This window comes from Wasmannia auropunctata, unplaced genomic scaffold (genome assembly GCF_000956235.1).
Source record: "Wasmannia auropunctata unplaced genomic scaffold, wasmannia.A_1.0 LD334876.1, whole genome shotgun sequence".
NCBI classification, from domain to species: Eukaryota; Metazoa; Arthropoda; class Insecta; order Hymenoptera; family Formicidae; genus Wasmannia; species Wasmannia auropunctata.
Genome location: NW_012028014.1, coordinates 38,192 through 55,996, shown reverse-complemented (window position 1 = coordinate 55,996; position 17,805 = coordinate 38,192). Strand labels below are relative to the sequence as shown.

Below are 17,805 nucleotides of genomic sequence, written 5' to 3'. Positions count from 1 at the left end.
TGTCATGTTTATTACTACATCAATATATCTCACGCATACTATACGAATTTGTAGGATACAAATGTATTTTTATTTAGGCTTCTAAATTTGATTTTAACGACTCACCTGTATTCATTTCTTTATTGTACATCTGGCTCTGCCTTCATTTCGAGCATATAACCTGCCTAACTTTTTCACGAAAGTAAACGTTTTGGTAAATTGATAGTATTAGTCGCCATGTTGAGGTTAAAAATGGATAACGAAATCTGTAATTTCTTAATTGTTTCCTGTTTTTGGTACAAAACACACCAGAGCCAGATGCATTAGCATGTGTGTTTTAATCGTGGAAAAGGAAATTTTATTCTATGCGATTAATACGAAGTATTTTGTATCCAACAAAAATAATATTTTTGTCGATAAAACAGACGGCTTTAGCATCCTCTTAACCAATAACTAATAAATGTTACGTTATGGAACACGAAATATAAAATATTATAGATTAATAGACCAACGAAAGAGCCACAGCCCAAAAGTCGCCCGTTTTCTGGACCTCGATTTATGAACCAAATTTTGTGCCAAATGATTAGTCATGATGAGACAATAATCGCATAAAATTTTTAAGTTGAACATATTACTGGTTTGCGAGATATAGGGGGTCAAAGTTGTACCTATACTTTGAGAATGTTTGGCACTATTGTGTTTTCATTGCCCTAATATTTATGTTAAAAAATATTTCCAACAGTATTTTATTTTTTGAGTCGCTAGTTACGAATTTTAAATCTAAATTCCATAATTCAATATAGTAGATCCAATATGGCTAACCGATATTGCGAAATTCAAAATAATCTAAATGAAAATTGCTTCTCGGGGATTTTTTAGGTCGCTGATTACGAATCTGAATTCAAAAATTCAAAATAATTTAACTAAAGATTGCTTCTCAAAGATTTTTTAAATCGCTGATTGCGAATCTAGTCTGAATCTTGAGTATATCTTGTTTTTCTGGCTAGATTTTTATCACATCTTGTTTTTCTGGCTAGATTTTTATTACATCTTGCCTTTACTGGCTAGATGTTCAATATATCTTGTCTTCAGTGGCTTCATCTTTATCACATCTTGCCTTTTCTGACTGATTCTTGACAACATCTTGCTTTCATTGGTTGGATTTGACGTATATCTTATCCTTATTGATTGGATATTCACCACATCTTGCCTTCACTGGTTTGTTCCTGACAACATTTTGCGTTTATTGCTCGGACCTTGATAGCATCTTATCTTCATTGGTTAGTTCCTGATATCCTGATTGCACAGTCAAGATCTTGATTAAACTTTTCCTTTATCAGGTGGATTTTAATATTGATTTTTAATAGTTCTCTTGCTTATGGTGTAGAGATTCTTTAAGACACTATTACAAATTCTATCTGAAAATAACTCTAAAACTCCGTAAATTCCTCATGGAAGATCTCCCGATATTTTTTTACTCATCTATCCCGTATAAAAAACCCCAAATCATTCCTTGCCTGTTTTTTATAATCTTTTAAAGACGAATGTGAACTACGCGTAACTCTTCTAGATTCCAGTTTTCACAAAAATCTTGTTTTTACGTATCTGCATTCACCATATTAGATCCAACATTTTGAATTTATTTTGCCCGACAGATTCACAGTCATCAATTTGAAAACCTCCGTAGACTCCAGTTTCCACAAAAATTAATGACATTTTTGGATTTGTATCCACTATATTGGATCCGCCATTTTGAATTTTGGAATTCAGACTTTAGATTCATAATCAGCAATCTAAAAGATTCCCGAAAAGTAATATTCATTCAAATTATTTTAAATTTCGCAATATCGGGCAGTCATATTGGATCCGCCATTTTGAATTTTAGAATTCAGATTTCACGTTCGTAATCAGTGACCCAAAAAACATTAAAATATGTTGGGACTATTTTTTAACGGTTTTTTAAACTTTTTTTTTTTAGTTTTTAACATGAATATTAGGTCAATGAAAATACAATAGTGTCATACTTTCTCAAGCGACAGGCACCATTTTAATCCTCTATATTTCGAAAACCAACCATTGTTCAACTTAAAAATTTTATGCGATTATTGTCTCATCATGACTAATAATTTGGCACAAAATTTGCTTCAAAATTAGAGATCCAGAAAATGGACAACCTAAACACCTAATTTTGGACTGGCTCTTTCTTGTAATCCCGAGGGATTATAATAAAAATATATTGCATGCTACCGTGTATAGAGTAAAACATATCAATAACGCATAATCAGGAGACACGTAGTGGCTTGGTGTCAAGTGTTTAAAATATCATATAGTAAATTTACGTTAAATTTGAATATTGTTTAAAATTAAGTCGTGGGTCAAGATTATATCAATTTTCGCGTCGTGAATTTCTGTAACAACTATCGTAAATTTTCATCCATTTTTATTATACCTTGATCCATTATATCTCCATTAAATCTAGAGAGTTCTTCCTAAGCTCCATAGCATTCTAATTCCATTAAGAGCGCTTTACACGACGCTACTTTTATTCGCTTTGCTTCATAATTTGTCAGCAAAATCGTTGATTAAAAACTTCTTCTAAACGTTTTTTATTCGCTAGCGTCTAAAATTTTGCGGCGTTTAATAGTCGCTGCGATAAAATCGGACACGTCCAACTTTAAGCTCAACATCTTTTTTTGCCAAGCGAATAGCCGGATGATTTTAGCAGCAGCGTTAAAAAAATTCCGTGTCAAGACGATAGTGAATGAATTAATGAGCGATTGTTCAGCGAATAGTTCAGCGTACGCAAGTATGAATTATAGCCAGCTGTCCTGACTAATTCAGTCCTGACTAAACACTGGCGACTTTATAATGTTTATCAGCAACGTATAAATAGCTTAACGCTTAATTGCGATTATATCAAAAATTCAATATAGAAGAGCGAGAATCTGGCGATAGAAGAAGCCAGCGACAAGTATAATCGAAAGCAGCTTCGTAGAGCAGTTTTTACGCAGATAATAATTACAAGCCATGTGCTCCCCCCCTCTCTCTCTCTCTCTCTCTCTCTCTCATGCTCCCCTCCCTCCCTATCCCTCTTCTTCCACGTAAAGTGAAGAGGAAATGAAATGAAATCTAGCAGATGGATTTGTCGTCATCTTATATGTCTGTCTAACAAGTTCCTTTATCGATAAACTCCCGTGAACCGCGTTTCTTTATCCTTCAATTACGATCCATATTCAATACTTTACTTGAATTTTTATATCTTGTTTAACGTAATTTCTATAGATTGTTTAAGAAAATATCAGAGCGAAAAAAAGTCGCCTATCTTTGTGTAATTAAAAATTTTTAATCGTATTTTTGTCGGTAAATATAACAAATTACATCGGATTAACAATATTGATCAAGGAATTTATTTTCAGTATCAAACGTAACTGTGACATTTGCTCGAAGAAATTGTAGCCTCAAATAATTAAAGGAAATACCATTTGCGCGTTTTTTGTCAAAAAACATAATTTAAATTATAAATATAATTTTATTTATGCCTAAGTCTTTGTCTCTCTAAGTAGAGAGATTTACTTTTTTGTTTTTACTCTCGCTGCGTTATTGTTGCAAGTGTAAATTCTAGAGAATGAGTAATTCGCGCGCGCTGAGTCAGTTCACGAATATTCGAGATTTCGACGGGTTTTTAAGCCGGATTTACATTCGGAGCACGGACGTTTCATTATGCATGTACATACATCTGTCTCGCGCAAGAACAGTGACTCATTTCGGAAATCAAAAAGTGGCTGCGTTGTTCATTGAAAGAGACCTCTCTTCGTTCTCGTTTCAGGTCAATGGCAAGGATGTCGCGAACAAGGAGCAGACTGAGAATCTGTTCGCGGAGACGAAAAACGCAGTGACTATTCTCGTCAGCCGATGTGTATATCAAGTTCGTTTTCTCATCCTTATTACAATGTTCAAAATTTTTAATTTAATATAAAACTAAATAAACTTAAAAATATATTAAATGAAAAATACAATGTAGAAAAGTGGCATAGATAAAAAAATCATTACATATAGTGATTCCTCTTTAAGAAAAAGATTTATTTTGTGTAATATAATAAATAATTACTATACTTCCAAAAAATAATTGCATTTGTTTTATTATTATATATAAGTAAAAAGTACATACATAAGATACACTTTTTATACATTTTCATATTATCAATCAATTTACTTCTTTTATTTTAGGACGATGAATACGATGACAGGCGCATCTATCATCAGGTAAGTCGAATTACATAAAGCGACCAAAAAAGCATTCGATGTTTGCGCGCGGTATAGATCTCGCTATCTATCATGAACCATGATTCCGCTTCAGGGTTCGCCGCCGCTCTCGCCCGAGAACCTGCCAGCGTATCAGAACAGCATGATCGAGCAGCTGATCCGTCAACAGCAGCAGCAAACGGAGGAGCGTACCAAAGAGAGCGAGGTAAACAACTGCACCCTGAAAGCGGCTCCACCTATACCATCTCATACTCAGCAGCAGCAGCAGCAGCAGCAACAGCAGCAACAACAACAGCAACAACAACCACCGCCGCCGCCGCCGCAACAGCAGCAATCTGTCAACATCTTTTCCACGAACTCGTCGTCCACGTGTTCGTCACAGAACTCACACAAATCCACCGGCAAAAACGCGACTTCGCCGGTGCATCATACGGAAGAGCGCAGCAAGCAATGGATGCAAGAATCGCTGAAGGATTGTTCAAAGAGGCTCGAAGGTATATCCCTCCGTGGACAGCAGTCCGGCCCGCTGGCGACGGCACCGCCATCGGTGAAACTCATTGAAGCGTATTCAAGTCACGTGTGGAGTGATACTGAGCACATCTACGAAACGATACCGGAGTCGGATAGCGAGCCAATTTACTCGTCGCCGTACGAGCACCACCAGCAACACTGGACGCAACAGCCAAATCACGTTGTCGCCGCGACAACACAATTGCAGCATGGCAGCACTACGCAGAACCACTTGGCCAGCGGCCAGCAAAATCAGAAATGGCACTCCTCCTCAAAGAGCAACAGTTCCGGCGAGGAGAAGGATAGTTCGAGCGCTTACAACACCGGCGAGTCCTGTCATAGCAATCCTCTGACTTTGGAGTTGCATCAGGGCGAGAGGGATCATCACAAGAGCACACTAGTTCTGTGCCCACCGAAGACACCGCAGCAACAACAACAGCAACAGCAGCAGAAGCTCGGTTGCAATTGTCCTATGCCAGTGACGCCGACCGCGACATCCGCGGTGACAAGGCAATCGTCGAAGAACCAAAGCGTGAAGAAGAGCTCATTGTCGCATCATCACAAAGATCGCAACGAACCTCCGTCGATAAACGCCAATACGCTGCCGGCCGATACTATGTACACGAACGTGGCGAATCTGCAGCAGACGATGATGCTGCAACAACAGCTATTCAAGCAGGCGCTCAACCGCAAGAACCTCACGACATCCAGGGAGATGTCCACGGGCGGCGCAAGGAAATCCAAATCGCATGGCAACTTTCAGGCGCCAAATCTCACGCAGTACCAGTTTGTCGGCAGCCAGCAGGTGTGCACATCTACGTGGATTCCGCCAGAGGACAAGAGCGAAGTCCAAATGGAATGGAAAGTGAAGAGGAGGGCGGACGGAACGAGATACATCGCCAGACGGCCCATTAGGAATCGGATACTCCGGAACCGAGCGATCAAGATAACCGAAGAAAGAGCCGGTCACACCACTGAGGATGATACTATCTCGGAGATGAAGGTGAGTGCCGATTGATAACAAATCAAACCTTTTTTTGAATTAAATTTGAAGAGACAATAAACTTTTAGTTCTTCGAGTTTTACACATGATCTACACGATAAAAAAATCTACGAGATATCGTTGCATCTTATCAAGGGAGAAAGAAAGAGTAATCGAATAACATCAATGAGTGAAATATATAATACCATTTTATCTTATTCTATTGCTTGTAAAATATACTTTAAAAATATTTTCCAGATATCTTTTTTATTTGCTTTCTGTATATAATATACAGCCCACGAGATTTGATACGGTAATTACCGGGCACCCTGTATATGGAAAATATTTTTAAAATATATTTTACAAACAATAAAATAAAATGGCCAGAGAAACGAACAAACAAAGATAAAACAAAATATAACAAATGCAATTATTTATACATCCAAATAAAAAGTAGAATAAAATTTACAAATAAGAAATAGAAAAATGTTTCGTGCTCATTAAGTTTTTATCAGCTAATAAATAAATAATTAATTTAAAAAGTATATAAAAGATAAATGTTAGTTACATAAAAATTCAAGAACATACATATTAAATATGTAGAATTAGGTTCTCTTATAAAAATAATAAAATAATAAGCCATATCAAAAACTAACATGGCCGTATCCAAGGGGAAAGGGGTTCAACCCTCAAGTTTTTCTCACGAAGATAACGTGCTAAGTGCTACGCAATAGAACTAAAAAGTAACTGAAAGTTTCTTTATTTTATATTCTCCTCTATATTTTTTAGGAAAACTTGTACTCGCAAATGTGAAATTTACTTATCTTTAGTTATCAGTGTAGGAGTCGAAATTTTTCAAAACCTAATATTTTTTATAAAATTTATGATATGATATTTGATGATGATATTTATGTAAAATATTGAATAAAACAATTTATTAATGCAAAAAATTGCTATTTATGCGTTAAGTTAACAGGATTGATAAACCATTCTCTCCTCCGCTCCCTTCCCCCCGAAAAAACTCATGGACTACGTCCATGAAAGCTGAACATACATAAATAATACGAAAAATAATAATATGAAAAATATTATGAAAAAGTTAATACAAAAAATATCCAACGAAAAATTAAAGCGAGAATGTGGTTTATTATTATATGAAAAGCTATAATACTAGTTCTTTGTTTTCGCGGAATGAGAATGTGTTAAGTCCATGCTAATAAATATTAGCCAATGCATGCATGCACTTTATAACGTGAAGCAAAGTTCCACATGGGTTTACAACTTTCCACGCGAAATGATTTTTATTAATATTTTGTTAAAAACTTTTTAATAAATAATGACCGTCAGCTAAAACTTCTCAACAAACGAAAATTAAATTCAAAAGATTTGAAAATTGCAATTTATTTTAATTTATCTAAATTGGCGTTTTAGAGTCCGGGAGATGCATTTATGTTCCCATTATATTATTTTTAGATTCAAATATGTAAATTGACAGATTAGAATCAGCGTAGTTATTGGTATGCACTAATTGATTTATATGAAATTTGCTTTATTCTAAAGTTCAAGCTTTATTTCCGAAAAATTTAAGAACAGTGTTAAAAACAACGACGCGAAATTATCTTTTCACAGCATTAATAAACTGCAAAGCATTATCAAGGTATGTACATAAAGATCAATTACCACATTACCTAAAGAAGAATGTAGTTTATAAAATTTCATGTAAAAACTGCGATGCGTTCTACGTAGGTCAGACAAAGAGATTTTTAAAGACTAGAATTTCTGAACACAAAAATGATATCAATAGAAATACCAACTCTCACTCGGTCTAACGGACCATAGATGCATTCACAATCATGATTTTAACTGGGAGAATGTGGAAATTCTGGATGTAGAGAGAAATTTTAATAAACGATTAATATATCAGAAATGATCAGCATTAAACGCCAAAAAAGTAATATTAACTTGCAAACGGACACCGAATACTTAGATTGTGCTTATACTCTGTTATCATGATTACAAGCCATTGTTTATAAAGATATAATAAAGAGACGAAAACAATTTTTGTCCTACAGGCACTGGTGATAAAGAACGATATATAATAGGGCATTACTCGCTCCGACTTTGACGAGTACAGTCGCTACGATAGTTTTATCTTTTCTTTTATTTTAAATTGTGACCAAGTTTTACATCGTTTATTTTTAACTATTTATTTTTGACCAAGTTTTATACATTTCCGTTATTTATTAATTGTATCGTTACCAAGACTCGAAGTGTGTGTTTTATTACGTTCGAAGTGGGTGAACTTTAGCATAATTCTTTTAGATCAAAATTCTATTTTTTGTACTGATTTTAATTTGAGGACATACAGCTAGACCATGCAGCCCTTCAATTGCACGGACAGTTATTGGAGGTACCTAAAACTACTTCCTCACTCACTAGATGTGGAAGAATATACGCGTTAGGAAACTAAAGATGCAAATTCATGAGACGCTCGTTTTAGCGTTAGAGCCGTGGCACATAGAAAAACTTAAGCAGTAAGATGTAAGCAGTAAAGAAATCGTCATGTTGGATTTTTGGTAATCATGACTTCGACTTTGACGCTAGCGTCAAAAAAAGAAGCTGGATTTTCTTTATTGCCGCTTTTCGTGCAAGCCAACTATAATCACGTAATTTTGACGCCAAAAATTAGCGTTGAGCGTCAGCATGAAAAGGCACCTTAAGAGCGAGAGTTTAATGTAATTTTTTTTTAATTCGTCACTGAAGATGGCTAAGAAAGATAGCCGAAACGTCAAAAAAACTGACTTTAGAATAAAGCAAATTTCATATAAATCAATTAGTGCGTACCAATAACCACACTGATTTTCCATCTGTCTTACTTATGTATTTTTAATTTAGGGAATTCTGTTTAAGTTTTTATTGTATATAAATTGAAATACGAAATGATCTATTCGTCATGTTGAATATATTCATAAGTGTATTGTATTATTTTTGGATTCAAATTAATGGATTCAAAAAGTCAGAAGCGTCAATTCGAAAATGTCGAAATGAATTTATTTCATTTTCGTTTTTAAAAATTGTTCAGGATCATGACTTTGACAACATATGTCGAAGTCAAAGGTGCCTTCCCTAATTAACATCTTATATTGTATCTTATATTGTATCTTATATTGTATCTTAAAAGTTAAATGACTCAATTTATTGAATGTCTTATTGACATTTATATCAAATTATCTTCTTTTTTTTAAAAAGGAAAATTCGAAATTCCACATTAGTATAACGCGCGCATAATTGCAAATAAAAAAGAAAAGAAAATAGAAACACATTAGCCGCTTGTATTGTGTTATTAAATGACTTGTTAGTTATAATGAAATAGAATAAAATGTGTTTTTCATTAAGATTTCGTCATTTAACCTCCATTTATCTTGGATGTCGTTGAATTATACATAAAAACACATAATTCATGTCAAAATGTGCTATTATGAAATATAAAATATTTTGTAAACTATTAATTTAATGATTTTCTTATGTATATACAAGATAAAAAATGTCAAATGTAGTGGGCCGAGCTTACAGCTATTATATTATAGCTTTATCTAATACTTTTATATACAGAGTAATTAAAGAAATCATATTATGTAAAAAGAATTATATAGTCTCATAAAAAACGACAGTATTCTTCATTAAGCCTTAAAAAATTGTTTTTTTTTAATTAATTTTATTATTATTTGTGCTCCTTCAAGTCATAGTCTGCCCTAAAAGTAATGAGACTAATTCTGGAAGAACTTTTTATTGAAAATATACTTAATATTTTTCAAAGTAGGATTGAGCGTCAATACATTTCTGCGTCACTGCCACTCTTCGTAGCAGCGCAGGAAGTCTTGACCGGACATACCTTCCAGAGCACTCGTCGCGACTGCTTGGACCTTTTTTTAATCGTCTTAAAATGATGGTTCATGATTTTGGGACGAAGAATGGCAGTGACGCTGAAACCGCTGTATTAATGCTCCAGGATCCTACTTTGAAAAATATTAAATATATTTTCAATAAAATTATTTTTTCAGAATTAGTCTCATTACTTTTGAGACCTGCATGTATAACTTTTGTCTAAAATATTTTTCCGTATTTTCCATATTTTTTTAAATATTTGGCCTATTATATTTTTCATGTATATATACATCAAAAATTACTTCTATTATGATTTTGGATTGTTTTCGCTAAATCGATCAGTCAATTTATTATTTATTTGTTTGCATACTATTTATTTATTTTATTCATTTATATGTTATTGTTTTTTCTAGGTCGGACGCTACTGGAGTAAAGAGGACCGTAAACGGCAGCTGGAACGCGCACGCGAGCGCAAGCAACGTCAACAGGAACTGCTGCTGCAGCAACAACAGCAGCAGATGCAACAGACTAACGACATGCTGATATGCGAACACACGGAGGACAAGGTGTCGAAGAAGCCGTTGAACATCGTCGAACTAAGTCACAAGAAGATGGCGCGTAAAAAGACGACTCTAGACGATTTCACCACCGTGCAAGAAATGCTGGTTCATGGAAACAGGGTGGGCGCAGGTGGACCTGGCACGGGGGGGAAATTAATGGGTTTACTGTCGGTTACCACGGTGTAAGCGTTTATGTACCCTCGATGTTCGCCAAGATGACCGTTCGTCGCACGAATATTGGAATTCCCGAAACGGCCGCGAGAATATTTTACAGGCACAATTATTGTGCGAGTGATTTTTATACCGCGTCAGGTAAAGCCTGAAACCTTTACGTGGCGTAATACTCATCTCGAATTATCTTTTATACCAACCTCCCGCCTGCAAATATGTGCCTCATGCAAAGGCAACGTCGTAAAGTCGGAATGATCCTTCTTGATGAAAGAGCTAGCGTTCGTCTGAATAGTCCGTACTGCTTACTTGATATATACATATATATACGTATAAAAGCTAGACAAAATAATGTAAACATCTGTGAAATACATTACTTGTTTTATTAATAAAAGATTCATTATTTAATAAATAGCTCTATTTTCCAGATAACACAAATGATCGTTATGACGTCAAAAAGAATTTATTTCCGGTAATACAAAAAGGATTACTATAGAATTAAAATTAATCACTCGTTCATTATTGTAAAATAATAATAATGTAATCTCTAAACAGGCCAATTGACAATAATAGATGTAAAACATTAACTTTACTTTTTCTTTAGTAGCACAATATTGGCAAATTTTCATTGGCACAATATTGGACCAATGTATTCCCAATATAAATTATACATTGGACCAATATTAGACCAACAAATTGTGCTACTAGAGTTCATTATTAACAATATAGCAAAACAAGTTTCAACCTTACTAGGTCTTTCTTAATCGCAAACTTAATAATTAAACTTAATTTAAAATTAGTAATTTTTTAATTTAGTAAAATTAAAGATCTGACATTCCCGAAAATTATATATTTATGTTTGCTGGAATGCTATATCTAAAAACTATTTTGATGTCATTGCGAAAATTTGTATAGATTATAAAAAGATAACCTTTTATATCTGAAAGATCTCAGAATTAGTGACATAAAAGCGAAATCTTTTGGAACTTTTGAATGTTTTTGGATAAAAAATGGAAGAAGTATGTATGTACATTTCATAATTCGGGGATTAAACAAAAATTATTTTTGAAATCTGTGCTGTCTCTGGGTTGTCTTTATAACATATTGTAACGTATTTTATCCTTATTAGAATAAAATCACTAAAATTGGTAAGTAACACGTTATTTGTAACGTCGTTACTGTTACTTTTTTCAGTAAAGAATGAGTAATGATGTTACATTTCCTCATGAGTAACGTACATTACGTTTCTTTAATGGTAACGCAATTACAGTTTTTGAGTAACGGTAATGATTTGACTACCCAGTAAACGAAAACGAAAAAGGGTTGAGTAGTGCCTAGTTAAAAAGATAAAAGTTAAGTTAAAAAGTTAAAAAGTTAAATAATTTTAACTTAACTTAGTTACATTTTAGACTTTTAACTTTTAACTTAATTTTGTTACATTTTTAGTGCTTCTTGTAAACCCAAAATAAAATACATGTCTAATAGTTAGTGTCTTCAAACTCAAATTTGAGAACACACATCAAGGCAATTGTAATAATATAATAAATTTAGTCTGTCGCGGAAAGGAATCACTATTCGCGGACCTTCTGTGTATTAAATCACGTTGGAAGAAGTCCTTCAAAATCGGTCCTCTTTCCGTGGCTCGACAGAAATAAGTATAACAAATATATACTTTATTTAGAAACCCTAAAATTATCAAATGAAAAAATTTAACTTTGACTTTTCAATTACTTTTTTTTCTTAACTTAACTTTTAACTCAATTAATTTTATTATGGACTAACTTGCATCTTAACTAAGTTAAATTTTTAGACTGTTAACTTTAACTTAACTTAGTTAAAAAAAATATTAACTTACCCAACCCTGAACAAAAATGAATTAAAATGAATAGAAATGAATTTATTTCGATATTTCCAAATTAGTGCTTCTAATGTTTTGAATCTATTTCAATCCAAAAATAATAATGTAATAGGGACATGAATACATCTCCGGACTATAAAGTTCGCGCCAACTCGGATAAATTAAAATGAACTGCAATTTTCAATTTATTTGAATTAATTTTCGATTGCTGGATAGTTATTTTTACGTTATTTCTAGCATCGCGATTGGGGTATGTTCAGATTCTCACCTGAGTGCTGCTCAGATATCATTTTGTTCATGTGTATCCTTGTCACTCACTAAATATTAAACAATTAAGAATAAAGTGACAGCTTAGTAGCGTTTAGGTGGAAATCTGAACGCACTGTGGTTGAGACACTTGAGACTCAATCAAAGTCCTTCATATATATTAATTATATGTATATAATATAGTATACATATACATATATATAGTATACATATACATATATATATATATATATGTATATGTATATGTATTATATGTATACAGGGTGGTTCACTTAAATCAAACATCTTAAATACCTCAATTATTTTTGTTGATACAAAAAAATGTTTTCAAATATCAAAATATGACATGATAAAGTATAAAATATCTCATAAATTGATTTTTCTATAATATAAATTGATTTTCACTATTGATTTTTCGATAATTCTATTAATACTTTTAGATGCAGAATAATTGGTGGAATTATATTACGTAAAAAAAATCATATAATTTCATTTAAAAAAATGAAAGTGACTTTTATACCTTTTTGACGCCTTCGCCTAGAAAAAAACGACGTGACCAAAATACTTAATCTGAAATCTTTTTTTGTATCATCAAAAATAAGTAAGATATTCAAGATATTCGATTTAGGTGGACCATCCTGTATAATTAATCCGTCTCGCGTGTACTCTTTAACGCCAAGATACGACCGTGTCTTTTGACATTAGATTTGAGTCCTTATCCTTTATTAGAAGATAGAATTCCAGGACGTTTTCTATTTATATTTACTACAAAAATTTTCATATAACATTTTATTAACATTAAAGAAAAAAGTAATGTAAAATAGTAACGACTCATTACTGTTTTACACTTACACTTGATGTTAATAAAATATTATATATAAAAATGTTTGTAATTTGTTAGTTCTTGTGTAACAGTAATGGTAACAAATTACTTTTTAGAAAAAAAAACCGGTAACGGTAACGAGTTACTTTTATAAAGTAACTTTGCCAACCCTAAATCATACAATTTGAATAGTAATCAGTGCAGTATTATATCTTGCATTGCTTATAAAATATTGAAAAAGGAAATCTGCTTCTTATTCTGCTTTTCAAAACTGCTCACAATAATTCGATAATATCTAATTAGACGATTACAATTAAGAAAGATGAAATTTTGAAGAACAGAGAAATATTGAGAAATCAATTTTGGAAAATAGAGAAAAGCAAATTTTCCCCTCTAACATTACCATAGACAATTGATATTCTGTTAAAGGAATAGTACAACATTCCATTGGTAATTATTCAAGCATTATATGATTCTAACAAAAATAGAATCTACATTAAAGACAAACTTGTATAATAAAAAGTTGGTGGACCAATCTTTTATTAATAAAATAAATAGTGTATTTTCCAGATATTCACATTATTTTATCTATCCCCTGTATATGGTACAAGCACATAAAATTGATTGCATTGGAGAATAGTTCTCGTTATATATGGCATGTATATGCACGTGATTTTTAACCCAATCTAGTACGAAATGACTTAATTTCGAGACGGTTATGTAAGAACACTGAAAATTGATCGTTTTTGGTCTTTTTCTTGCTGCATATAACTAGAACAATGTTCAAACCTTTCATGATAAAGACACGCCAGTCTGCAATAAAGCGAGAGAAATATAAGGAGGGACAAAATATTTATATATAAATATATGGTCAAATTGAAAGCAAAATTTGAGAATTTAATTCGGAGAAAGAAATAAATGGAATATAGTTCTCAGAAAGAGAACTTATGTTATTATTATATTTAAGAGAATTAAAATTTATAATACAAAATTGATTGAAAATACAGGGGTTTTCTATCATTGAAAACAAGCCCGAAGATTTCGAATAACAAAATAACATAACTAACAAATAAATAAAAAAATAACGCAAATAACATTTACACAACACAAAATTTTAACGTTAGCTATTTTTACATTTATGTTGTTATCATTTTGTAATATTTTTCTAATGATCTATTTACAATCAAGAATCCTGACGAAAACCAAGTCAGAGAATAGCAGATTGCTCCCTTAAAAGTCACAGAATTGTGAGACACTCGAAACTTTCGGATTTGTCCTTAATGACAAAAAATTCCTATATATTTAACAAATTTTGTTTTACTAATTAATTTTCTACGTCTCAGTTAATAATTAATAACACCTAAAAGTATTACAGTATCTATTTATTTCTTTAAAAAAAGAAATTCGTAAATTTCGCCTTCAAATTGATTATGCGAACTTTCTGTTCCCTTTTCAATTGTCGCTGTTGTATGTGAACACGTGTGTGAAGTTTGTACGGCACGTTCGCTCTAATCATTCTTGTAAATAATTACGGCACGACATATATAGATTGTTTTACATATAGGACGAAAAGTATTCTACGGGCAAAGATCGGTGATCATAGGTTTGTAGATATGTATGATAAGCGATAAGTATAATTACTGTGTGGCATGCATCAATATCCATTTTGCTTTGTGCATTATGACGGAGATCGCGGCAAAACACTGTATATCCCGAGGACCATCGCCTTGACGTCGGTTTCATAGCCAATTAATTTTCGTGGACGGATTCCAAATTAAAAAAAAAAAAAAAGAAACATTATTCATGATGGCAACGCTGCTTTTTTATGTGCAAAAACATTGCTATTTACGAATTACATCGTGTATCGGTGTAATTTTTGCATCTTTTTCGTAAAGTGTCTGCAAGATAAACGCGAAATGTAAAAGATATGTTTGAGGAGATCTGAAACATCCTGTGTAAATTGTTTTATTCTCATGCATATAACTCGTGTGTGTACCGAGTCGTTTATTAATCTTATTTCTTTCTCCCAGAAAAAGTAATCACATACTAGAATCCTGTACTGCCAATGTCTATATATATATGCCCCGTAACTCTTTATATTTTAAAGCGTATATGGAGAAGGGAAACTGTGAATCAAGTGTGACACCTCAATAGATCAATTATTGCGTACTTCCGAAAATCTACTGACGAAAATCTACTGTGTAATGTATGATATGTTCTGGGAACGATGAAATAAAATGAAATAGATATAAAATATCGTTGTAGAAAATATATTGTACGATTTAAATTGTAAGCACATAAACAACCGTATACGTACGTATGCTGTCTTTTATATGTAGATGCGATATAATGATTCTAAACATGTGTAATGTAAATAAAAAATAAAACCCAAATAAAGTATAGTATTAATATATGCAATGGTTGCAACAAATTAATATGTGTCGTGATCTCTAAGATAAAGTGCAAGCAGAATAATATCATTCAACAAAAATGAGTTTTCTTCAAACTCAAGAATAAGAGAATCATTTCTTATAGTATAATTTTGGGCGATCCTGTTTATTATATCCTATCACTTCAATTTTGAGAAATTTATGGTGAAAGTTGAAAAAAGAGCTTTTTGATATATTATAACTATAATATGTGATATGTATAGGAAAAGTTTTATTACAAAATTAAGTATGTTGTTAGGAACTTTCAGTTTTTAAAATAAATAAATTACACGAAAGTTCAAACTAGATAAATTTTTAATAAAATGTGGTCAGAAGATCTTGGTGCTTAATAATAACTGTATGAATCGTACAATAATTTTCAGTTGAGATAAACTGCGTGCTGAATATTTGTCGATCTTAAAACACAACTCCAAACTGAATCCGGACTACATAATATCACAATTAAATTGACAAGCAATTTAATAATTTTTGATACTTAATAATGAGCATTTTATTAAATCCTATTTCGAGGTCTCGAAATTAGATTTCATATTAATGTTTGTTTATATGTCGCCTAAAAAATTATTTCTTTCCATATTTACTTATAGTTATTATTACGATAAATTTGCCACATGCCTCTGACGATAAGTATCGAACGGTAAGACGCCCGCCCGGAGAGTAGGAAGCTCCAGATTCAAATCTTGGCTAATATTTTTCGTAATAAGTTAGTCTACAGAATTTAATAAGATTTTAATGCTCATTGACATAAAAAATTATTAAATTACTTGATAATTTAATTGTAATATTACGTAATTCGGATTCAGTTTGGAGCTGTGTTTTAAAACCGACAAATATTTGGTGCGCAGTTTACTTGAACTGGAGTGGAATAGTTCTGACATATTCAATTAGATACACAGCAGTAAATTAATTAATTAATTAACTAATGGAAAAATTTAGCAAAAAATCGCGCAGATATTGGCCATTTAAATGTTAGATTTAAATGGTAGATGGAATCAATATTGTGGAACGCAATAATTCTGGATCCTCTTTGTCATCATTATCTTCATCTCCAAATTCTATGAAGAAATTGCATTCTCTTATTAATTCTTAAATATTACACGACAGGTCGTTTGTATGAAACTTACGTAAAACATTTGCGCTTTTAATTCCGAGATCTATCAATTCATCATCGTCTTCTTCCTCATCCTTGTTATCGAAAACTTAAATGTTGATATGATTGTACAATTAGTACAGTTATTATTAAGCACAAAGATCCACTTCAGATCGCATTTGGCATTACTAAAAATTTATCTAACTAAAGGTGGTTTTATCGCTGAACGCGATAAAACGATATAAACGATATAACGATATAACCTTTTTTATTTTTACGCCAACTCAATAGTGTGACGTTGTCACATAAACGTCACACAATCGCAGGGTGTCCCGTAACGCTTAATTAATATTTCAAGGCGCGAAAGAAAATGAAATTTTGAACTAAAAGTTCCTCTTTCAATTTTGATTTAGACCATTATTTACAGAGTTATTAACTCTGAGAATAAATTAATATTAATGATTAATAAATTAATCAATCAGATCGCGCTTAGCCGGAGTACGCAGGGGCGTAGCGTGCCGTATGTGCGGCTCTTCGCGCTCACTTCACATACATTCTCCCGATTACAATTTTATTCTAATTTTTTATATTAATAAATAAGTAAATGAAATAAATCAATAAATAAGGTAGCTAAATAAATAAATAAATACATAAATAAATACACAAATAAATAATTAAAAATAAATTTCATTATCAAATTAAATGTTTATAAATAATTTATTTATAAAACTTCTTCAAAAATTGTTTTAACATGCATGATTCTTACGTATTTTTTTCGTAAAAATCAATGGAACTATCAATTTTTACTTAACGTCAATTTTTAAGAAATCGTTTGTACAAATTGCTTGCAAACAATTTATTTTTACAATTTTTTTTTCTACGAAAAAAATACGTAAGAATCATGCATAGCAAAACAATTTTTGAAGAAATTGTGTAAATAAATTATTTACAAACATTTAATTTGATAATA

General features: G+C 32.1%; 1 protein-coding gene and 1 long non-coding RNA gene across 3 annotated transcripts; one reads left to right on the top strand and one right to left on the bottom strand.

The window, feature by feature from the left end:
- The first annotated feature begins 3,703 nt into the window (after positions 1-3,703).
- On the top strand, positions 3,704-11,725 carry LOC105457953 (PDZ domain-containing RING finger protein 4-like). Its single transcript, XM_011702931.1, has 4 exons — positions 3,704-3,904; positions 4,207-4,242; positions 4,337-5,755; positions 10,033-11,725. The coding sequence occupies exons 1-4, from the start codon at positions 3,704-3,706 to the stop codon at positions 10,363-10,365; spliced, it is 1,989 nt and encodes a 662-aa protein (XP_011701233.1). The 3' UTR covers positions 10,366-11,725.
- A 2,132-nt stretch (positions 11,726-13,857) lies between these two features.
- LOC105457951 lies at positions 13,858-17,147 on the bottom strand. Of its 2 annotated transcripts, none has more exons than XR_975466.1 (3): positions 16,870-17,147; positions 16,666-16,800; positions 13,858-15,475 (listed from the first exon to the last, which is right to left on the bottom strand). It is a non-coding gene; the product is annotated as an uncharacterized LOC105457951 (long non-coding RNA). The 2 variants fall into 2 exon arrangements; XR_975467.1 differs by having other exon boundaries at positions 13,858-15,421.
- Positions 17,148-17,805: the final 658 nt, after the last annotated feature.

Excerpts from the sequence above, each read along its gene's own strand:
- LOC105457953 (XM_011702931.1), top strand. The coding sequence starts at position 3,704 with ATGTACATACATCTGTCTCGCGCAAGAACAGTGACTCATTTCGGAAAT. Across the intron at positions 4,243-4,336 it reads ACAGGCGCATCTATCATCAG|GGTTCGCCGCCGCTCTCGCC; the intron begins GTAAGTCGAATT and ends ATTCCGCTTCAG. Across the intron at positions 5,756-10,032 it reads ATACTATCTCGGAGATGAAG|GTCGGACGCTACTGGAGTAA; the intron begins GTGAGTGCCGAT and ends TGTTTTTTCTAG.